Source organism: Daphnia magna, linkage group LG2 (genome assembly GCF_020631705.1).
Source record: "Daphnia magna isolate NIES linkage group LG2, ASM2063170v1.1, whole genome shotgun sequence".
NCBI lineage: Eukaryota > Metazoa > Arthropoda > Branchiopoda > Diplostraca > Daphniidae > Daphnia > Daphnia magna.
In genome coordinates, this window is record NC_059183.1 from 14,297,434 (window position 1) to 14,319,751 (window position 22,318).

The window sequence follows — 22,318 nt, forward strand, 5'->3', positions numbered from 1 at the left end:
TCTCTGTTACGTCAATCACTCGATGATGAAGCCTTCTTTGTTATTTTCCTTTGATCAAATAGAAAAAGGACAATTTTTGAATCATCCGCAGTTAGCAGTTTATGTTCTTTTCTTTCGAGGCGTTTCTAGGTCGTTTTCATTGTAAACCTTTGTAATGGAAATGGAAATTTGCGGTTTTATGTCGTTTGGATTGAATGGCGTTTCTTTTTGGCATGTCTGCTACCTTGAAGTTGAATTGTTAAATTTGCATGAACCCTGAAATGGTCGTGAAAAGTTCGAAGGTCTGGCAGTGCAATTACCTCTTTCTTTAATCATTAACAATCACCGACACACGTAGAACCTGGTAGAACGTAAACGTTAAAACCCTTCATTATTTCTACATTTGTGTTGAAGTAGCAGAGTAAATACTCTACATATTTCAAATCAACCTTTTTGTGCTTTCGGTCAATCAAACGAAATGAACGTGTGGACGTAAATAAAAAATGTCGAGAAAAAAAAATGTCCCGCTGGCCGCTGACAAGCTTTGGAAGAAAATTGACAACAACGGTCGAAGAGCGGGAAAAATGGCGAATTTTCTGTGTTGACTTTTCCCTAGGCCATTGTGCGCCTCGTTAGCCTTTATCGTGGCCTTTTATCGTGTTACATATCATGGAATTCGCACCATAACTAGTGGCGTGATCGATTTTTCATTTTAGTACGTCATGTCTAATCGAAATTTGATGCACTATTTCAGTCCACATGCCACAAAGCCAACTGAAATGATGAGTTGTGATGGCATCCCGGGAGACTTGCCTGAGACTAGTGCAAAGAGTGTTACTAAACGTACTCGTACCAGCAAAGTTAGACCCGTTGCCGTCGATGATGAAGACGATAACGACTTTGATGATGATTCCTTATTTCTTCCTCGTACCACTCAGCCTGGAAATTCCATCACCAAATACTTCTCTCGAGTTGACAGAGAAGATGCCACAAACAAGTCTAAAAAAAAGTCAAAGCCTTGTATCATGACTGTGGAAGCCCAAGTTCATGGATCTCCACCAAAGAAAGGCAGTAAGATTCACACTGTAAAAAAAATGCAGAAGAAAAAGAAACGAAAGCTCGGCATTCCCAGTGCCATAGCTGACACAATAGAACTCATCTCATCAGAAGAGTTGGTAACGACAGAATCAAGTCCCAGTCCTGAAGTCATGGATGCTGTTCAATTTTCTGAACCTCAACCTCCAACACCCAAATCAGAGTGGAAAATGAAAATTTGCCTTTCCAGCAATGTCAAGGTCTCGGATGGTAATAATGACACCAAGTCTGCCAGAATATAAATAGTTATTTATTTTATTGTTGTTGCAATGATGAGAGTGAAGCTCTGAGAGGCCTTCCTAGAGAAGTGGACTGTAATGAAGCTTATACTTTGATCTCTGAGTATTCCATACAGCAGTGAAAATGTTTGCATCTATTCTTAATTGGATTGACATGCTTTTTTGTTTTGTTTTGTTCTTAGATGATGTCGAAGATTGTAAAATTCAAGAAGGACCCAGACGCAGTACGAGGGTACGTGTCAGACCAGAACGTATACAAAATGAGCCTGCAGAGGTCGAGTGCAAAAACGTACCCCTGAAAAAACGTAAAAAAGGAGAAAAGAAAATGAAAGAAGACGGTGATGATTTAGAGATCATAGCTGAAGATATCGCTCCTATTTTCTTAAAGAAAAAATGGGAAGACGAAGCACGAGCTATAAAGAAAGCAAAGCAAGAGTTCCTTTTCAGTGGCGTTCCTGAGGTGCTGAAACAGCAAACCGCTGCTTTGGTAGCCCTGGAGCTGCGCCCAGTTGAGATTTTTCCAAAAATTAGTCACGTAACACAGGCCGGTTCTCAGCCGTGGCGACTTCCCTATCCAGATCTCTTATCACGTCTATTGCGGAAAAGCCATCCACGCTCTAAGATCAATCGACCCACTGGATTTTCATTGAACTTAAATTCGTCAAACGTCGATATCAGCTCGTCGTCCAATCGATCGATATCCCTCAAACAAGCATCTTACCTCGAGTGGCGTTATTGCAAAGACTGGATTACTCGTCTAAAAGAAGACTATTCTTTATCCTTTCCTTTTTTTCGTATTTTGCGAACTTTACTTCCTAGAACAAACAAGGAAGACGATGGGAGCCAACACTTGCCATGGACGGATGCCTATGCTCCCAAGCATTCAAACGACATCTTAACCAACAATCGTGGGTCTTCAATACAGATAAAAAATTGGCTAAATCAATGGAAATCGAGAGCGGGCGAGGAGATTACGGCGTTGCCCAAAAAGAAGGCCAAAAAAGTGGGAAAGAGAAAAAGGATATCTTCAGATTGCACGGATTCGGAAGAAGTTGTGGCTGAAGAATCATCAAATGCAAGCTGGAATCCAGAAGAACAGGTAAATAAAAAAGCAAGTCCTTCTCGTCGATAATTGATCTATCGTGTTTTTCTCCCTCATAGCTCTGCAACTGTATTCTCTTGGTAGGACCGGCCGGATGTGGCAAAACGGCCACTATCTACGCCTTGGCCGAAGAATTAGGCTACAATGTTTTGGAAGTAAATGCATCCTCGAGAAGAAACGGCAAGACTGTCCTTTCTCACCTTCACGAGGCTACCCAATCGCATTCGCTTAACAATAATAGTAATGCCGTAACGAACAGCTTGGACAAACTGTTCTTTGGTGGTGGTAAATCTGCAGTAAAAGCTAGCCGCCCAGAAACTAAAACAGCTTTGTCCTTAGTACTTTTTGAAGACGTAATAACGCCTTAATGTACAGTAGCGATAATTTTTACTGTTAGTAACTTTCCGTGCAATTCCAGGTTGATATTGTTTTCGAATCGGAAGATGAATCTTTCTATAATGCTCTGACAACATTGATCCAGACCAGCAAGCGGCCCATTGTCCTAACCCTCGGTTCGACCGAGGAACGAGCTTTGACACTAATCCAGGACAAAATTAAAAGCTACTTTGATATTGTTTACTTTTTGAGCCCAGATCCAGCGACCGCCTGTAAGTTCTTCTTTTCCCGTATCTAATCGAAAAAGTTGGAAACGATTTTTCAATGTGATTTGACAGGCGGTTATTTGTGGAGTGTGTGCCTAGCAGAAGGCTATCCTTTAGAATGGAAGGCACTAGAAAATTGGGTGGGGAGCCGAGGTGTAATGAACCTCGATCTTCGTTCGCTTTTGTTAAAGTTACAGTTCCTCCTGCAGTCTCATCCTTTGCGGCTAAAGTTGAACTTTAGCCAACTGCAGCTGAAGAATGACGAAGAAGGCGCCAGTAGTAATGGCGGACGGAGTTGGGGGAGTTCCAGCGATTCATCAGACACAATCCCAGTTCAGCTTATAGAACTTCCCCTTGTCGAGACACTCAGCGAGTGGCCCTACGCCTCTGCCCCGAGGTCTTTACGGTTCACTTACGATACGGATTCTGATGCCATCCTCATGACCGACAGTAAGAAGAAGAAAAGATTCTCACGAATCCTGTCAAACGATAGCCTTGTTGAACCTGACGCAGTCGAAGGAACAATAGAAGTCGATGAGGAGCCATTATCGAAGGCGAAGGATGGAAATGATTTGACACATCTCGCTCGCTGCATGGATTTGCGCGCAGGAAAAGAACTGTTCAGTTCGTGTCTCGTGAGAGACGATTTATCGTGGAATGACGCCTGTTTACTGCATGAAATTCAACAGCTTATGACGGATCGCTGTAGTCAACTAATGGAGAAAGACCTGGGTGACGTGACGCGGACATCTATTGAGAACTCACTATCGGATTTACGGTATGCTTATCATTCGTTTGCTACGTCTTCTTTTTTTTTTTGCTTTCCCTATACGAATTTGTTATTTGCAATCTAGATATAATCACGTAACAAAAACTGCCAATCGTGTTCTACTACATTGCTCAGTACCAAGAAATGTTTTACTGAATCATCGCAGCCATTCTGCCGATGTGCTTCCCTATCTGCGGTCATTCGTACGCGTGGATTTAGAGCGATCCATTGCTAAACGACGTCGTAAACCGCGGTCACGAATGGAGTCTTCAACAACCCGACTGCCTACACTCGATTTGGTTCTCTCTACCTCATCGGCGATTCATCTGGCCAATAATTTTTAAGCTGACGATCTTGTACCATCTTTTGTAAAAAAAAATTAAGCCAAATAGATTTTAATAATAATTGTTTTCTTTTCGAGGTTTGCTAATATGCTGAAGGGGAAGTCGTCAACGTCCAGTCTTGACCGTCTTCACGTTAAGGATCTGTTTAGGAATCGTTTGTTATTGTCGTAAAGGGTACCCGATTGGTAAAGGACGTTCATGGTGACTTTTCTACTGGTACCTATTTACTATTACCCTTCTTAATGATGCGTAACATCCTAAACTGGAGCAACTAACCTTACAATATTTATAAGTCGTGACTGGAATCTTTACTGTTAGATAGTTACATTTACACTTTCATGTACATCCCACATTACTGATCTCCATCCATTTACATTCATGTGCATCTTGGTTTTAAGTCCAAGGTAGGTGATTGACAAACATAGCAGTACCAGCGACAACGTACGAAAAACAATAGAAACGTACACATTTTCCCGAGGCTGAAAGGTCTTGCTCTCGCAGCAGACTTAATTGTTCCATAGAAGTCCGATTCTTAGGCCCTTGCGACTTTTTGCCTTTATCGTCCATTAGCCAACACATTATCCAGTAGAATGCTGGACATGAAGAGCCGATTAAACGAGTTGAGATCTAAACAGCATACAAAGAATTAATGGGACTCTTTCGTTCATATTTCATTGTTAACGGTTACCTGGACGTGAGCAAAGAAAAACGTAAAAAGACCCAGAAAGATGGAATGAGCTGCAAAAACTCCAGCATCTCGACGAAAAATGGGATGAACTGGCGAATGACCATTTTTGAACGGATTGGAACCAAAACGAATGTCGAAATTTTCTCTAACGTAGAACAGTGCATAGAGAACAACAAGCAGTAGAGCGGGAAACGCCAGAAGAAAGTTTGGTACTTGTTTCCACTCAAAATATCGTAAGAATCCTACATTCCAATAATGGGATTGAATGTAGGAATACGAAACAGGAATACTTTTGTCACACCACACTGGTATTTTTTCTCCGCGAACAGTAAAGTTCCCGTCTACCAGGTGACTATGAATCACTTCAGGGAGATTATGAGGATTGTGGAAACAGAACAGTTTAAAAGCATAATACTGATAACAGAGAAACGGAACAACAGTGATAACTACTGAAATTAAAAATTCTGCAATTAAAACAGGCAGGTGTTTCCATTTGGTTTGAAATGCGGCTTTAGCCACAAAAAAAAGCAAAAACCCTATGTTTACAAGACCATTGGATCTAGTTAGACTGGAAGCAGAAAAAAATATGCTAGCTAAAAGAAACTTGTACTCTATGCAGTAGTAGATACCACCAAACGTGAGAGCACTAAAGAGGGATTCAGAATAAGGAGCCAGGAAAAAAATTGTTGCAGGGGAAAAACAGAAAAGCTTCCATGTTCGAAAGGCAAAATATGGGTTGCCAAACAACTTAACTGTGATCAAGTACAAATATTTTCCAGCTATAACAAAAGAGAGAATGTTGATGAGAAGACTGCTAAGTAAAGAAGTATTCCAGTCACTGAGTTTGTAGTGACTAAAAGGAGAAAGGCAAATTGCTGGGAAACGTAAAAGAATAGGGTAGGCAGGGAAGAAGGCAAGACAGTTTTCATGGGTGTAACCTAAGGTTGAAATATGGAGAAAATACTGTCCGTCCCAGCGTGAAAATCCACCTAACGTGAATTCCACAACTGTATCTAACATGCTGGAATTGACTGTGAAATGCTTGTAGGGTGATTGGAATCCATCTGACTGATGATCAGGTATTAGATGGTTAAAAATAACCTAGTGTGATAAATACGTTAATAAATGGAGTATAAAGTGAGAAAGATTAAAGCACGTACTTGGACAACAACCAAAATTACACGATTGTACAGCATAAACTGAAAAAATCCGGCAGGCAAAACATTTTTGTTTACTTTTGAACTGGGCGCCGACATCTTTTTATTTGCGATTTCCGCGATCGCAATGAAATGATTTCAAGTATAAGATCTCAGAATTTGAGAAAGTTACATTTAAGTGATACATTTTAAACAAAATCTATCTTAATATTGCCATATTTTCTAAACATTTGTACATTTTTTTTTCGTAAGTTTTGAATATTCCAATCAACATGCTGCTTGGTTTTTTTTCTACGTCACATATTTTGCAGACGATCCAAAGTTGTTTTCAAAAGAAAAATTGCAGATGGTTATGTTCTTAGCCAATTAACTTTAAAAAGTGCTTTGCTGTTGCACCTCCCCTTCAGGGCAATAGCTTCAAAAGATTTTTTGTACTTATCTTCCAGTTTCGTTGCAATATATTTCAGTTCGTTGAATGGTATAGTTCTTGAACGAATTTAACCCATAAAAATACGGGACTTACAAATTCAGAAACGAGTACGCTTTCTGATCGTGGGATCCATTTCGCCGGAAGGTTTGTTCATCGAATGCTTTGCTATAAAACTGAAAGGAAATCTTATTGTTTATTTTTGGCAGGTGGAAAAATTTTCCCTTAGTGATCAAAGCTCTTTATGCAAAGAAATTATTATTCCCTTCTTATTCAAAGATTTATCCGACCCCTAAAATTTTCCTGCATGTCTGCTAGTTCAGGCAAAAGGAAAGTGAAGAATCCACGGATTTCAAAAGTATCACTTCCTACAGTTCCATTAGTACAAAAAAAACGAAAGTTTGCTGAATTTGTCGAAAACCCAATTATAATGGACAAAGCTGAAGGAGAAAAAAAATCATGCATTGGAAAAGTTGTTTACTTGGCCAACCCTGTGAAATCACAAAATGACAAGAAAGAATACAGGTTGGCACAATACCAATGTTTTCAACTTTTAAAAATCTAGTGCTGTTAGGTTTAGTAAGAGTGACCATTTCTTCTCAGGACACTGCTACTGCCTAATGGAATGAGAGTTTTACTCATTTCTGATCCTAATATCAGTGAAACTGAGCCTGATCTTGATTCATCAAAGGGAGTTGATAACATGGCGTACAGTTCAGCAGAGGAAGAAGAGTCCGAAGCAGAGGGGAGCGATGAAGAAGGCGAAAATGATGATTGCGGTGAAGAGGAAGATGGTAGTGAGGGTGAAACGGACGAAGAATCCGAGCCGGACCCAGACTCAACGGAATCCAATGGCCGCGACAGTGGTTTGACGCGAAAATCAAAGCAACTAAGCAAGGATGGCGAGCGTATGGCAGCTGCTGCGCTATGCGTTAACATTGGCAGTTTTTCTGACCCCCCTGATTTGCCTGGCTTGGCCCATTTTCTTGAACATATGGTTTTCATGGGTTCAAAAAAATATCCGATTGAAAATGCCTTTGATGAATTTCTTAAGGTATACAATTTTAACACGAAATTTAGTTGATCTGCACATGCCAATAGTTTTTATGTGTTGGCAGACATATGGTGGAAGTTCGAATGCTTCAACTGATTACGAAACCACTACGTTTGAATTCGAAATCCACCAGCGCTACTTCCACCAGGCTTTGGCAATATTTGCTGAATTTTTTGCTTCTCCTCTACTTTTACCTTGCAGCATGAAGCGCGAAAAAGAAGCCATTGATAGTGGTAATATGGTTTTGAGATTTTCACTTTTAAAATTATCTGCTCATATTGAAATTCCAGAGTTCCAGATGGCTTTACCTTCAGACTCTTGTCGAAAGCAGCAATTATTTGCTAGTTTAGCGAAAGATGGACACCCAATGACAAATTTTACGTGGGGAAATTCTTCCACGTTGAATTTGGCTGGAGATCCAGAAGGCGTGAAACTAAATCAGCGACTTCGCTTGTTCTGGCAAGAACATTACACCGCAGATCGAATGACCTTGGTGTTGCAATCAAAGCATGATTTGAATCAGCTTGAAGAATGGGCAACATCCATATTTCAAGGAATCCCCTCAATCAGTGACCAACCTGCCATTCCTCCGAGCTTTAAAGAATTAGGTTTTCCTTTCGATACACTCCGTTTCAAGAGAGTGATTAAAATAGTACCAGTGAAAGATGTGCATCAGGTTCGTAAAGTTTGGTATATGCCGTCGGTGTGATTTTAATTTTATTTGTTTTCCAAACTCTTTCAGCTGTGTTTGTCATGGGCATTACCTTCTCAATTGGAGCATTATCGCGTCAAACCATTGGGTTATATTTCTTGGCTGATTGGGCACGAAGGGCGAGGTAGCTTGTTGGCGTATTTAAGGCAAAAGTAAGAATTCATACATTACTTCACGTTCTTCTGTTTTCTGAAACTATTCTTACTCTATATATTCTCGTTTTCAAAAGAGTATGGGCTTTGGACCTGGCAAGTGGAAATGACGAAAGTGGTTCTGATCACAACTCGACCTACGCATTATTCAGCATCAACATAAGTTTGACTGAACGAGGCATGGCGGAAATCGAACAGGTTATCGGTGCGGTTTTCCAGTACATAAACATGTTAAAGATTCAAGGACCTGATGAACGCATCTGGCGAGAGATTCAGACTATCGAAGACCTTAGTTTTCGTTATGCAGAGGACAGTCCTCCAGTAGAAAATGTCGAAGCGCTAAGCGAGCACATGCATAAATATTCCCCTGTCGACTATATCACTGGAGATACCCTCGTATTTGATTTTTATCCTGATGTGAGTAGCGTAGCGTTTGCGGTAACCTTCTTTTTATTCTATTTGTAATTCTATATGCATTCATCTTTTCAGGTCATTTCTAAATGCATAAACGCCCTTCAGATGGATAACGTTAATATCATGATATTATCAAAGGATTTTGAAAGCTTAAACATCTGTAACCAGGTTGAACCGTGGTTTCAAACCCGCTATGAAGCCAAAGGTAAATCATTTAGCCAGTTTTGCTTACTTAGTAATCCAACGAATCTATTATTCCAGACATTCCGGATGAGTGGAAGCAGAAGTGGTCCAAGATAGTAGAAGAAGAATCACCGTTTGCAATTCCCGATCCAAATCCATTCTTGGCTTCAGATTTTTCACTTCTTGAACCCCCTTCAGCCACTACCGTAAGTTCCGTCCCAGCCAAGGTTGACTGCTTTGAGAGTGGCTTCTTCTTATGGTACCGCCCTGACAGTAAATTCCGCATCCCAAAAGCAGTTTTGAACTTTTATCTCGTGACACCCATAGCTGTCGATTCTGCCCGAAAGTAAGAGAATTCAGAAAAATTCGATAACCTAATTACTTAATTAATTTTTAATTTTCTTTCTCGTCAGTGCGGTTCTCTTGGAGCTACTAGCAAAAATGCTTAAGCACCAACTAATGGAAAAAGTGTATGATGCATTGGTAGCCCAGCTGGAACTCGCTATTCATCACTATGACAGAGGTCTAGTCATTAAAGTTTCAGGATTCAACCACAAACTTCACGTAAGCTTAACTATATACATTGAAAATTGCAGCCTTTCTGCAAAAAAAAAATTATCTATGTTCTTATAATTTTTTTTTTTTAGTTGTTGATCAGTGCAGTTGTAGAGCAGTTTGTGAAGTTTGAACAGAACGTTGTAGTGGAGGTTTTCGATGCATTACGGGGGCAACAAGAAAAAGCGTACCGAAACTTTTGTATCAAGCCTACTAAACTCGTTACGTAAATGATCTAAATAATTTTCTTTCATTTCCTCGAAAGTAATTTTCTAATGCACGTTTTTTGTTAGGGATGCACGTCTTGCCTTACTACACACAACTCATTGGTCGATATTGGAAAAGTCGGAAGCAGTGAAGAGTCTGACCTTAAACGACCTGAAGCTCTTTTCGACACGGCTAAAGGAGAGCTTTGATTTGAAGTGTCTCGTTCAAGGAAATTATTCTAAAGAACAAGCATTGGAAGTGGCGCTCGATTTCAAAACGAAGTTGCAAGAGAAAGGACGATTGGACGATCATGCATTACCTCCTATCAGAATATGCCAAGTACCCCTGGGAAATAAATACTGCCGAATTGCAAGTTTCCATCCGTCTGATTTCAATTCAGTAGCTGTAAGCTACTATCAAGTTGGGCCCACAAATATGCGCCAGACTGCAGTTATGGAGATTCTCGTCGTATGTCGCTTTACAATCTTGTTTTGCTATAGCAGGATTAACAATTTAATTGATATTTTTTTATTTTATAATAATATTTATTCAATTTTTTTAATACCCTTAAACAGAATCTTATGGAAGAACCTGTTTTTGATATTCTACGGACTCGCGAACAATTAGGATATAATGTGTATGCCACTCTTCGGAACACTTTCGGAGTTCTGGGATTTTCAATTACCGTCGATTTTCAAGCAGACAAGTTCAGGTTTTATTTTTTATTTATCTTTAATGAACTAATGTTGTGTAGGAGAACGACTTGCGAAATTTTTTTATAGCTTTTGTACAACTCATGAACATTGTTTTGCGTTCTGTCCCCGCAAAAAGTTCGTTGACCGATGTAGTCGTCCTGTCAATTCCAATACGGGAAAACTGCCGGTGCGTATATCGTGCGCGTGAAATTGTAAACGTTTAGGCTGACTGGGAGCGACATGAACGGCAACGGGTTGAATCAATTCAAGGGCATTGTTTGGCCGTCAAACTCTACGAGCGAGGGGTGGCGTGGAGTCGTGGTTGACAAGGGTCAGGCCAGCTCTACTTCAAGGCCAGCATTCAAAGATGGAGTTGGCAGAAAGATTCACGATGACTAGGCCATGGGGGGAAGATCCGTCTGTAGGTCAAAGACACTGGGAGGAGCTCACTGGGTCGACGAGAACTAGTCCAACCGTCCCTGATTGTAACGCACGGCAAAGTATTTTCGAGGCCAAGGTCGAGACACACGTACCGGTACTTAAAAGCAGAGCCTTATCGATCGTGCATAGCACAATTGCCCTAGCCTATATTCTCCGCCCTTGATACGTATACTAATCTATTGTTGTTGTTTTTTTTGTGTTATGTAAAAATCATCGGTATGAACCAATGTACCGTAACGTGCAATGATTTCAATCTTTTTATTTCCATATAGTGCTTCACATGTGGATGAAAGGATAGAGGCGTTTTTGAACCAATTCAACCTCAACTTGAAGGCTATGACAGAAGATGATCTACAAACTCGAGTGCAATCTCTCATCAAACTAAAGCAAGTTCCAGATGTGTCACTTGACGAAGAAGTATCACGTAACTGGAACGAAATCCTTAGCGAGGAATATCTATTTGATCGTTTGCAGCAAGAAGTACATTTATTATAACGGTTATTCCATGCTTTTTAGATGTTGTATAATTTTGTTGTCTTTCCTATAGATCGAACAATTGCCGTTGGTGAGCTTGGATGAAATTCGTTCTTTCTTCCAGCAGTATGGCTTGGCGTTTAAAGGTTCTGAACGAAGGAAGTTGTCGATGCAGGCGAGTTGATGAAAACTACAGTCTTTGCTTGTTTTTTCCTTTACTATTTTATATAATTCGCAGGTTATTGGCAATAGCAAACAAAACGAGGACCACAGTCTGGAAGAGGATAGCAAGACTAAATTACGCTTCTTGGCTGAAGATGGCAAGGAAGTTGACTTCATTCACGATTTGAGTGAACTACGTCGGACGTCGGTAATATTTCCACCCCTGAAGACTTTTAATGGTTTACCACCCACCGCAAATGTCTAGTAAATCAGAAATGGATAAATTTTATTCGATCCAGTACACAGTGGGCCGAAGCATGCAGTGGTTGTGATCATTATAAGATCTTCGGTTGTTTTGATTTCTTTATCCTCTTTTAAGTTACTGTGCTCAGAGTTACCAGAGTCACTAAACAATATCACCGTTTACGCTTTAATTGTGGGCGTTTATCGGCAATATAATAAGTGTTTGTTGAGCCAACTGAAGAAGGACTCTACGATGCCACTCTGTATATTCGACCAAAGGTCATTCCTAAAAGTAAAAAATTTGAGTATCAAGAAGTCACCGCCACCTGTTGTTTTAAGAAAGCCAACCGGTAAGCAGCAATATCGGAGATTTTACATTTGTGTTTTCTGGTGTTTCAAATGTTGCGTAAGACCATACAGTTTGCCCTTAAATGACAATAGGAAACAACAACAAGTCAAACGTGACTCATAGCTCAACGGTTGAGCATCGGATCCATGTTCTGAAGAAATAGGATTTGATTCCCCACAGTCAAAATAAAAATATATCGCAGAAATTACGTAAATAATAATTCACTAGATGTCGATATAGATTATTGATATAGATCTTCTTGAGGGAAGAATGAAGTGGATCTAATAATATGTTAAAAATCATAAAAATACTAATCAAAGGATAGTATTTAAAAAAGGATCGTAGTCACTTCCTGGGACACTATTTTTCACGAAACACGATTGTTTGAAGGTCACGCCTATTTCTCTCCAGCTTCCGGGGGGCGCTAAAGTCAAATGTGTCTATTGACCACCTACTGAGAGGGACAAGGTGTAATCCCACGAAGCTTACAGGATGCTTAGGTAAATCTAGGATTGTAGCTAAATAGATACAATCACTCGAAACTGCAAATTCTTCTATTCGGCCTAGGCGTGCTGGATACGATACAACCGGTCTTACCTTCTTGACTGACGTTGGCAGAAGTCAAGTCAAAGAAAAACGACATTATGTTCCATCCCAGACAAACCAATATGTATTTTTCTATTGGTCTTATAGTTTTTGATTTAAACGTTAAAAAAGCCTAAATTAAGTTGTTGCGCTAACAGCACTGTTCGTTAATTTTTGAAACGGCTGGTATAATAAGAAAACCAATCACTAAATCAAAATCGGCGTTTAATTTCGATTATGCCGTGTGATTTTTGGATAATATCAAGAGATGTCGTTATTTGTCGATTTTGACAAAAGTGGGAAGGCTATACCCTTCCCACTTTTTCATTTTTGGCCAAATTTCAAATTTTGCTTAAAATACATGAATTCGATTCAGAATTGAATGAAAAACCCTAAATAGGGTTGTTGCGCTAACAGCACTGTTTTCGTTAATTTTTGAAACGTCTGGTATAATAAGAAAACCAATCACTAAATCGAAATCAGCGTTTAATTTCGATTATGCCGTGTGATTTTTGGATAATTTCAAGAGATGTCGTTTTTGGCCGATTTTGACAAAAGTGGGAAGGCTATACCCTTCCCACTTTTTCATTTTTGGCCAAATTTCAAATTTTGCTTAAAATACATGAATTCGATTCAGAATTGAACGAAAATCACGAAAATCAGGTTTATTTTTCTATTGGTCTTATAGTTTTTGATTTAAACGTTAAAAAGCCTAAATTAAGTTGTTGCGCTATAGCACTGTTTTCGTTAATTTTTGAAACGGCTGGTATAATAAGAAAACCAATCACTCAATCGAAATCAGCGTTTAATTTCGATTATGCCGTGTGATTTTTGGATAATTTCAAGAGATGTCGTTTTTTACCGATTTTGACAAAAGTGGGAAGGCTATACCCTTCCCACTTTTTCATTTTTGGCCAAATTTCAAATTTTGCTTAAAATACATGAATTCGATTCAGAATTGAATGAAAATCACGAAAATCAGGTTTATTTTTCTATTGGTTTTATAGTTTTTGATTTAAACGTTAAAAACCCTAAATTAAGTTGTTGCGCTAACAGCACTGTTTTCGTTAATTTTTGAAACGGCTGGTATAATGAGAAAACCAATCACTAAATCGAAATCAGCGTTTAATTTCGATTATGCCGTGTGATTTTTGGATAATTTCAAGAGATGTCGTTTTTGGCCGATTTTGACAAAAGTGGGAAGGCTATACCCTTCCCACTTTTTCATTTTTGGCCAAATTTCAAATTTGGCTTAAAATACATGAATTCGATTCAGAATTGAACGAAAATCACGAAAATCAGGTTTATTTTTCTATTGGTCTTATAGTTTTTGATTTAAACGTTAAAAAGCCTAAATTAAGTTGTTGCGCTAACAGCACTGTTTTCGTTAATTTTTGAAACGGCTGGTATAATAAGAAAACCAATCACTCAATCGAAATCAGCGTTTAATTTCGATTATGCCGTGTGATTTTTGGATAATTTCAAGAGATGTCGTTTTTTACCGATTTTGACAATAGTGGGAAGGCTATACCCTTCCCACTTTTTGATTTTTGGCCAAATTTCAAATTTTGCTTAAAATACATGAATTCGATTCAGAATTGAATGAAAATCACGAAAATCAGGTTTATTTTTCTATTGGTTTTATAGTTTTTGATTTAAACGTTAAAAACCCTAAATTAAGTTGTTGCGCTAACAGCACTGTTTTCGTTATTTTTTGAAACGGCTCGTATAATGAGAAAACCAATCACTAAATCGAAATCAGCGTTTAATTTCGATTATGCCGTGTGATTTTTGGATAATTTCAAGAGATGTCGTGTTTGGCCGATTTTGACAAAAGTGGGAAGGCGGGGTGAAGCGGGGATGATTACTTCACACTTCGTCTTCATCCTACATGGATAGGGAGTTAACATGGCCGTGGCTACACCAGTATTCTATTACTCTGGTGCCAGGGGTCTATGACTGATGCATAGATTTAAAATGGAAAAAATAACACAAATAAAAAATAATGCTTTAACAACATTTTAAGATCTATAAATACTTCCTAGATTTCAAGGAAGTGGTGAAAACATTTGATAAAATAGTTATTTTCCAAAATATGTGGAATAAATAAATGCATGGCAGCAAGGCCGCATGTTGTGCAGACTGCAAGGTGCCAACGCAGGCCCTGGAAAACAATAATACCAGCAGACGACAAGTAAACGAAAATTCGAATCCCTTGAGCTGGAAAGTCGAAAATTTGTTTGGACAATTATTGTTTATACCAATTAAAAAAGAAATGCTTGAAGGAACTCGAGAGAAAAATCATTCACATGATTCTCCGGAATTAGAGGTTTCGAAACTGAAACGCACTATTGTTTCTGTCGAATACCCAGGCCGGGTGATCAACGACAACGAAGCATTCAGGACCATGGGTGGACTTGGAATGATGTCAGCAGTTCATTCAAAGGAAAATAGAAAGTATGTTGTATGATGTATTCATGGATCATTTCCGGCAGTATTCGTAATATTTATAATTTCTTTTTAAGAATTGAATTGAGGTTTAGACCAGATGACCCATTCTGCAAACCCACCCACGGTGAACAGGTCCAGACTTCAAACTTACTATTTAAAATCATAAAAACAACTAAAAAAAATAGAATAACCAAAAAAGAAGAAGTCACATATCAAACAAAACTTGAGGGTGTCATCAGAAAAACCTACAGATTCCTAGGTAGAGACTTATTTGGCTAACAAACTGTGTTGCTAAGGTGTTATGTATGTATTGATATTTAACTATAGGTCTTTGTGATTTTCAATACCTACCAATGGTGCCAAATGCTGATACCACAAGAAAGGAGCTTACCGACAATTTTGTTTCAATTCTTGAGCTTGTTGTTCCACAAAAGTTAGAAACCCTTGAATGGTTGGAAGAATCTGCACCTGTGTTCATGTCCCCACCTGTATTTTCTCGGATGGACTTGCCAGTTGTCAGTGGAAAATTCAAAATTCTGTTTTCTAAAAACAGCTCACTATTAACTTTAACCTATTAGGATTACCATTTTAGGAAAGATACCACGAACGCATTAGGAATGCAATACGACGGGAATGTAATTGGTCGGCTGCGAAAGAAGCGAGCTATGCAAACAATATTCCTTGATTACAGTGGAGGACCCGCACCAACAAAGCCGCGTGACATGGCTCTTTGTAACTTAACCGTTCGTTTTATAATGCCAGAGGACTTAGCCTTGATAAGAAAGGTATGCTGAATGGAAATGTTCAGGTTTAATACCATAAATGACTGTCGGTATTCCAAGATGTTTGAAGAAAGACCTGTCTGGACGAAAGCTGCCCTTACGTACCATGTTGCCGGCGTCGACAAAAATTCTCTTCGTTTCATTTTGGCATCTGCCGCTTATTATTTCACGACTGGCCCATGGAGAAACGCCTGGGTCCGTATAGGCTATGATCCACGCCAAGACCCTGAAGCCAGGTATAGATTTATCAGAGTGGTTTAAAATACTGGAGTTAATTATACTATTATTATTTGTAACCGAATAGGATTCACCAAATACTCGATTTCCGCATCAGCCAGAACTTCAGAAATAAAGTAGTTCCCAAACGAAGCTATTCCAAGTACAATCAGCCGCATAAGTACGTCAGCACGATGCGTACGAAAACATCTTCTATACGACAAACTGCTGATATCCCCTCCACCTCAACTAACGCAGTGGAGAAAAAAGGTGAAAACTCGTATGTTTACCGACCTGGTATGATTCCACAATGTAGGCAAATGTTTTACCAGGTAATAAGTTGCTGTGGGACAAAACTTTGTGAGTGAAGTGCAATTTTATGGTTCTCTTTGTACTAGTACCTTGACCTTCATGTTCCGGAAATTGAAGAACTTCTTTCAACTTCACCTGTGGCGGAAAGCTGCGATGAACGATACGGCTGGTATCCTCCACATTTCGAGGACGAATGTCGTCGAATTTTGAACAACTATATAAGCGACAGTTTTGCACGTAAGAAGAAAAAAAATGCTATTGAGAAGTTTCCCTATCATAATTTACCATATTTACTAGACCTGAAACCGGAGAAAAATAGAAAAAATAAAAGTAAAATACAGGAACAAACAATGGAGGAGGCAGAAGACGATGAAGATAGCGAAGAAGAAGACCTGCAGTTGGATGATAATAATCTGGAAGAATCCGGTGATGATGAAGATTCGTCTGGTGACGACGGAGGAACAGATGATGGCGACGAGGAATATAAACCATCAGGGAAAAAATTATGACCAAGTTTTTGTCAAATTGTGAAAAATGCAAGAATTAAAAAGAATTTCCGTCGGTTTTATTAAATATAAAAGTTCGATGGGCAAAAAGGTTAAGAGGTAAAGCGTCAAAAAGGACAATACTGTTGGTTATATATACAGCGTAGAACCAAACGGAGTAACAGTCGAACGTAATGAGAAAAAAATAATAATAATAAATAAAAAAAAATCGAAATAAAAAAAAAATAATAATATTAAACATCAGACGCTCGTTTCTCTTTTTAGATAGGCGCCTTCGTCCATAGATTCATCTGTAATTTTATTGTTCTTGGTCGAAGTAAGAGTCTTCATGGCTTCGTCGTTTGATCCGTCATGGGCAGTAGAGCGTTCGCGATACTCGGTGTCAACAAATACGTAAACGGGTTTTTCAGCGGAAGGACTTTGTCGAGCTATGGCTTCTTGTGGTTCTGCTGTCGCCTCACCTTCTATTTGAGTTCCCATTTCTGCCATTACGACCATTTGTTCCTCAAATTTAGATTTTTTGGGGATCCGCTGATGATAAATGACGTGTCGTTTTCTCTTTGTTTTGTCTGTCTTCAAGGTCGATCGGCTATTTGTAGTAGGTTGAGATTCGAATTGTTCTTCCCTGCCGTTGACATCTGCCTCATCGTGAAGAGATGCTTCCGTCCTGGAAGGCTTATACGAGGCTCCGTTCTCCATTTTCGTTTGCGGTAGCATATGTTTTCCACTTTTACCCCAGGAATTGTCTGATAGTCGAGACTGGAGCTCGTGCCAATCATAAGCGCCCATCTCGACGTGAATGTTTACATTGCTTACTTTAGCCTTGGTCGAAGTGCTGGCGTTCAGCAAAGCTTCTTCCGTAATAGGTGAATGTGATGAATGGGATCGGTAAGAATGGGCGTTGTTGATCGAATGGCCAGACGAATGTCGTGAATGTCGATGATGGTGGTGGTGATGATGATGCCGATTAAGTTGATTGTTTTGCATCTGTTGGAGCAATTTTTGTTTCTGGAAAAATCGACGAGCTGTCTTGCTCTGACGAGGATCGTAAAATGAATTTACCACCATGGAAGGGTCCATGATCGTGACATTCATAGCTTCCGCAAGTGCTGGATCGATAATGTGGGCGTGTCCCAACGTTGCTCTTTCCGTTCCACGATCTGCCTCTTCTGAAACTTCGGGATGACGCGATGGAGCTGCGTAAGGCTCAGGTGGATGAACCACCTGTGGTGGATTATGATTATGATGATGCCGCTGATGTTGTTGCTGTTGGTGATGCTGCTGATGATGATGATGGGAGGATAGATCTGTATGACTGTTGGTGCCAGGGGCCGGAGCTGTTACTATAGATTCTAAATTATCCTTTATATGCGGCTCAAAGCAGGAAGCGCAAACATCTTTCCTAGTTAGGAGGTGAAAAAGCACAGCGTGCAGTCCAGTGGCTGCACTGAAAAAGGCGTAGCATAAGCTAGAGACAAGCTCGTCGTAGTGGGGCAGAACACCACGGAGAGGACGACCCACAATACACAACCCCGAGAGCCATGTAAGACAGAAGAGAACAAGGAAAACGAACTGTCCGCGCAGCTGACTCAACGTGCTCTTTTCATCTGCATCTTCCGTGGTTGGCGTGGTAATACTAGGTTGAACAGGTAAGTGAAAAGCCTTAAAAAAAAAAAAAGGTACAACAAAACATGAAACGTGTCACCCTTCTGCATAAAAAAACAAAACAAAACAATTTTCTTACAGCGTTTTCTCCGGTTTCAAGCATAGAAGGTGCGACGCTCATGGCACATTCTCGTTTCTTACTGTCACCATCATCAGTAAAAGAAGCCATGAGCGGATTGCTGTGGCCTTGTTCGTCAACATCAGTTTTTGCGCCATCCTCCAACCGATCGTCACTGCTTGATGCAGCTGATGAAGTAACGATTAGCAGAGGACGCTCGCTTTCACTTCGGCCGGAATGAAGAGCTATGCTTCCGTTGGCTGACATGGCCCCTTCCGCCTCGCCACGTTGGATCAACAGAGCGATTCGCTCATGATCACTCGACAACGAAGCTAAATCACTCGTTTCCGTTACTTGATTAGTTACATTAGAAGGACAGCTGGTAACGTCACCATCAACTGCCAATGGAACGTAACCTCCTTGAAGTCCACAGGTCTTCTTCTCTTTCGGTATCCGCCCACACATACCCAAATCTTTATTTGCTTCCGACTCTGCGGCAGTGGTTGATGCCATTTCATTAGGCTCTACGGTCGCAATTTGTGCCGCCAACTGTTTTTGATGAATAGCTGCTAGACGAGAGGTATGTCTCAGGAAGCACCAGGTCAAGAGATGGAAAGTCAGGATAAGCAATATCAAAATAGCGGAAGGAAGTCCTACTGCCCCCAAACTTGGAGTCCATGCCAAGAAACATATCTTTGAGCCATAATATTGCTCTAGATGGATAGCACCAGCGATTCCCTAAAAAAAAATTTAAATGAATGAATGAGAAAATGAATTGACCATTCTAAATAAAACCAATAATGGCATTCTTGATTGTTAATTAAAAATTCGCGAAACAAAAGTCCTACCACGACAATAAGTGGGATTCCCCATCCAATTAAGTAGAACCGTAAAGCAGGTTTAGGTGGTGAATCATGGCCCATGGCCATGGCCTCCTCCATGAGCGACGAGTCTGTTTCGGGGTCGGATCGGGACGATTTTGTTATGTGCTTGTACAGGCTCGAGGCATTCACGACCATCCACAGGAGAGAGCTTAGAGTCAAATAGTGGAGCAACAGACCAGCCATTTGACAAGGTAGTTTTCCAAGGACTGGACGGACGCCCAAAGTGAAAGCAATGATTAACAACGACACTGATATCCAGGTGTTAATTAAGGAATGCCTAGTCGGCTGGGTCATCTTTAGTTGCCTTCGATGAATAAGATAGCAAAGACAGGCTGTCAGATGGCACAGTAGTCCAATGACACTCCCAACGTAGACTGGGGATGGTAGGAGATGCAGTTGTCCAGGATAGAATGCGCCACCAGCTGTATTGCTCGTACCACTCCTCGTTGTCACCTGTTCCACCATATTTTGTTCATTTTCATCGTCCTGCGTGGTAAATGCAGCAAAGAAGCCGAATCCACAGCAGCACTGGAACGTTACCGAGTCTCCTTCTGAGAGCATTCCTGAGGACTTCAACGTTTGACATTGCTCTGGGCTCCACTGGTCCGTGTAGTGATTCCATCTAGCTCCGACTAAACGGTCCGATGCTCCAATGGCCCGACTAAGTCGTATCGTCATGACGAAGGGTGTTGTGCGGTTGATTAGATTGCTGACAGGACCAGAGGTAATCCCCAATACTGGTGTTGCAAGTGGTTTCATTTTTGCGCTGACGAATGCGTTTGTGCTGAGTACTAAAGAAAGAATGACGCTCTGTTCGGAAAATGCTCCTTCTGGTATCAACGGAATCCGAACTGAAGCTTCTATCGTTCCTGGGCCAGTGGTATTTTGTCCGCAACTGGCTTGATAACGGCTCCGATTTTTGGCTTTTAGCGAATCTGATTTACTGCCGGCGATTTCAGGCGTTCGTTTCCATGTACAAGTGCCGGCACTGAGAGATTTCCCTATGATTCCACACTTTTCAATTACTAAACTTGAAGATCGGTATTGAAATTCAGACGACTTCAACGGTGCCTGTTGGATAATCATAACAAGACCATGACGCGAGTCAGCCAACAGCTGCGGATCTTGAGTAATCAAGATTGAATAGATATCCATAATTATCGGTAACAATTCTGTGTGTTTCGTGCTAGCCTCCAGATAGTTGTGGAGCGTTTGCGTGACGAAGATGGCTTCATGCGGATCTGTCAAACTCATAACGTCTGTTAAGTAGGATTTTAACCTGCGAGCACTCTCCAACGCCGAAGTTTTACTGAAGGTTAAATTTGTTTTGGCAAACTGTTCAAGCACCTTTGTCACTTCGCTAAGGTAGAAGCAAGAATTCAAATCTGGCTCTTCCCAGTTTCCAAGTGCTCCGCACAATCTGAAAGCCTGTAAATTTGGATTGGCTTGACATGGCAAGGCGATCTTAAGGTTGGCCATGGTGCGTTGCCAGCTGTAACGGCCTTTGTTGGAAGCGGTGACCTGGGTGGAACAAGTAGGTGTTGTGAGGGACAAGACTGTTACTTCAACTGATGCTGTTCTTCCACCCCAGGAACAAGACCAAGTACCACCATGCCGGGGAAGTAGATGGCGGATGAGGAGCTGACTTTCGGTTTCTGTTCCCTGTTCCGTTCCACGGCTACTGGCACTTAATTCTACAGCTCCACCAGGCGAAACCGTTGCTGTTTGGTTATTGGCATTTCGATGGAGCCAGCTGGGCACAACAGCTCGGCCAGCCTTAAACTTACACGTCAGTTTCAATGGATCACCTTCGAAGACCAATTGGTTCGTATTCGGTCGGATTTCAACGCCAACTGGATCTTCAGGAGGGCAAGCTAGTTCTTCGACAACAAGTCTGGCCAATGAACGATCTTTCAGTCGAGTTGGTTCTGAGCATGTTCCTTGGAGCCTGATGTTGCGTGACGACACATAAGTGATAAGTGTGCTGAGGCGACAGTCACATTTAAGAGGGTTTCCATTTAGTTTCACTCTGTCTAAGCTCTTTAAATCTTCAATTATTGCACTAGAAAAATTTGTCAAAAAGTTATTGCTCAGGTCTAGGTATTTGAGATTCTTCAATGTAGAAAAGGTATCAGCTGCTATTTCCTCAATCTGGTTGTTCTTGAGAATGAGTTTCTGAAGCATTAGGTAGCTGCCACTTGCAAAGTCTTTCCCTGATAATCTAGTAAGGCTGTTACCCGAAAGATCATATTGAACAATGTTTTCCACCAGCAGCGCTTGTAGGTTTAACTTTTTCACAGACACTATGAAGGCAGGATTCTGGCACTGTAGTTTAATTCCACTTTTAAGAATTTCAGGTTTTGTCTTGCTATGTACATTGAGATTATCTGCAGCTTCTTCACGATTATTTGGACTGAGGTCCTGCTCAACACCACCTCCCGATAGTTTTAGCTTTTGCTCTGTACATGTGCATGTAGCTGGGCAAAGGGATGTGGCCTGTAGATCAGCATTCGCTTTTGAGAATTCGGCGTTTCCTTTAACAAGAGAATACCCCAAAACATATAACAATACAACTACGGTTAGTGTTAAGGGGACACCGCTATTGATCAGCTTCTTGCCATCAACTGAAGAGTTATCCCGCATTTTCGCATTCTGAAGGTTGTATCACTTTCAGAATATAAACATTTTCACTGAAACAGCATAGAAAGCTAACCGTTGTAATAAGCTACCAACATTGTGAGAAACGTTTGTGGTTTTGGGCGTTGGCTTTCCAAGAAGAAAGACAATTACTAGTAAGACGCCATGACAGTGGAGCT

The 22,318-nt window shown here is 40.5% G+C and overlaps 5 protein-coding genes across 6 annotated transcripts; 3 read left to right on the forward strand and 2 right to left on the reverse strand.

Annotated features, from left to right (window-relative positions):
- The first annotated feature begins 548 nt into the window (after nt 1-548).
- On the forward strand, nt 549-4,480 carry LOC116916631. The gene is made up of 7 exons (XM_032921908.2): nt 549-1,284; nt 1,496-2,412; nt 2,475-2,768; nt 2,834-3,023; nt 3,090-3,795; nt 3,872-4,142; nt 4,208-4,480. Exons 1-6 carry the CDS (start codon nt 702-704, stop codon nt 4,128-4,130), a joined length of 2,949 nt encoding a protein of 982 aa, XP_032777799.2. The 5' UTR covers nt 549-701; the 3' UTR covers nt 4,131-4,142; nt 4,208-4,480.
- Nucleotides 4,420-6,284, reverse strand: LOC116916759 (GPI mannosyltransferase 2). Of its 2 annotated transcripts, XM_032922100.2 has the most exons (4): nt 5,979-6,284; nt 5,757-5,919; nt 4,819-5,060; nt 4,420-4,757 (listed from the first exon to the last, which is right to left on the reverse strand). In XM_032922100.2, the coding sequence occupies exons 1-4, from the start codon at nt 6,072-6,074 to the stop codon at nt 4,524-4,526; spliced, it is 735 nt and encodes a 244-aa protein (XP_032777991.2). In that variant the 5' UTR covers nt 6,075-6,284; the 3' UTR covers nt 4,420-4,523. The 2 variants fall into 2 exon arrangements, with proteins under 2 accessions (XP_032777991.2, XP_045025342.1); XM_045169407.1 differs by having other exon boundaries at nt 4,819-5,919.
- A 39-nt stretch (nt 6,285-6,323) lies between these two features.
- Nucleotides 6,324-11,767, forward strand: LOC116916625 (nardilysin). Its single transcript, XM_032921892.2, has 16 exons — nt 6,324-6,549; nt 6,612-6,927; nt 7,006-7,456; nt 7,521-7,689; nt 7,747-8,132; nt 8,199-8,320; nt 8,398-8,737; nt 8,810-8,939; nt 8,996-9,263; nt 9,331-9,481; nt 9,565-9,698; nt 9,766-10,147; nt 10,255-10,391; nt 11,088-11,295; nt 11,363-11,464; nt 11,528-11,767. Exons 2-16 carry the CDS (start codon nt 6,647-6,649, stop codon nt 11,714-11,716), a joined length of 3,450 nt encoding a protein of 1,149 aa, XP_032777783.2. The 5' UTR covers nt 6,324-6,549; nt 6,612-6,646; the 3' UTR covers nt 11,717-11,767.
- Nucleotides 11,768-14,785: 3,018 nt separating this feature from the next.
- LOC116916696 (general transcription factor 3C polypeptide 5) lies at nt 14,786-16,942 on the forward strand. The gene is made up of 8 exons (XM_032922017.2): nt 14,786-15,085; nt 15,154-15,338; nt 15,407-15,594; nt 15,658-15,864; nt 15,922-16,097; nt 16,166-16,409; nt 16,476-16,626; nt 16,687-16,942. Exons 1-8 carry the CDS (start codon nt 14,904-14,906, stop codon nt 16,896-16,898), a joined length of 1,545 nt encoding a protein of 514 aa, XP_032777908.2. The 5' UTR covers nt 14,786-14,903; the 3' UTR covers nt 16,899-16,942.
- Nucleotides 16,933-22,316, reverse strand: LOC116916620. The gene is made up of 3 exons (XM_032921885.2): nt 19,467-22,316; nt 18,640-19,356; nt 16,933-18,557 (listed from the first exon to the last, which is right to left on the reverse strand). The coding sequence occupies exons 1-3, from the start codon at nt 22,143-22,145 to the stop codon at nt 17,136-17,138; spliced, it is 4,818 nt and encodes a 1,605-aa protein (XP_032777776.2). The 5' UTR covers nt 22,146-22,316; the 3' UTR covers nt 16,933-17,135.
- Nucleotides 22,317-22,318: the final 2 nt, after the last annotated feature.

Bases quoted from the DNA above. Each gene is read 5' to 3' on its own strand.
- LOC116916631 (XM_032921908.2), top strand. From the start codon at position 702: ATGTCTAATCGAAATTTGATGCACTATTTCAGTCCACATGCCACAAAG. The intron at 1,285-1,495 runs GTAATAATGACA...TTTTGTTCTTAG, and splicing joins CAATGTCAAGGTCTCGGATG to ATGATGTCGAAGATTGTAAA. The intron at 3,796-3,871 runs GTATGCTTATCA...TTTGCAATCTAG, and splicing joins AACTCACTATCGGATTTACG to ATATAATCACGTAACAAAAA.
- LOC116916759 (XM_045169407.1), bottom strand. From the start codon at position 6,074: ATGTCGGCGCCCAGTTCAAAAGTAAACAAAAATGTTTTGCCTGCCGGA. The intron at 5,920-5,978 runs GTACGTGCTTTA...TTATCACACTAG, and splicing joins TAATTTTGGTTGTTGTCCAA to GTTATTTTTAACCATCTAAT. The intron at 4,758-4,818 runs GTAACCGTTAAC...TATGCTGTTTAG, and splicing joins TTTTCTTTGCTCACGTCCAG to ATCTCAACTCGTTTAATCGG.
- LOC116916625 (XM_032921892.2), top strand. From the start codon at position 6,647: ATGCAAAGAAATTATTATTCCCTTCTTATTCAAAGATTTATCCGACCC. The intron at 9,482-9,564 runs GTAAGCTTAACT...TTTTTTTTTTAG, and splicing joins GATTCAACCACAAACTTCAC to TTGTTGATCAGTGCAGTTGT. The intron at 11,296-11,362 runs GTACATTTATTA...TCTTTCCTATAG, and splicing joins TTGATCGTTTGCAGCAAGAA to ATCGAACAATTGCCGTTGGT.
- LOC116916696 (XM_032922017.2), top strand. From the start codon at position 14,904: ATGCTTGAAGGAACTCGAGAGAAAAATCATTCACATGATTCTCCGGAA. The intron at 15,595-15,657 runs GTCAGTGGAAAA...TTAACCTATTAG, and splicing joins CTCGGATGGACTTGCCAGTT to GATTACCATTTTAGGAAAGA. The intron at 16,627-16,686 runs GTAAGAAGAAAA...CATATTTACTAG, and splicing joins TATAAGCGACAGTTTTGCAC to ACCTGAAACCGGAGAAAAAT.
- LOC116916620 (XM_032921885.2), bottom strand. From the start codon at position 22,145: ATGCGGGATAACTCTTCAGTTGATGGCAAGAAGCTGATCAATAGCGGT. The intron at 19,357-19,466 runs GTAGGACTTTTG...ATTTTTTTTTAG, and splicing joins GAATCCCACTTATTGTCGTG to GGAATCGCTGGTGCTATCCA. The intron at 18,558-18,639 runs GTAAGAAAATTG...TTTTTTTTTAAG, and splicing joins TTGAAACCGGAGAAAACGCT to GCTTTTCACTTACCTGTTCA.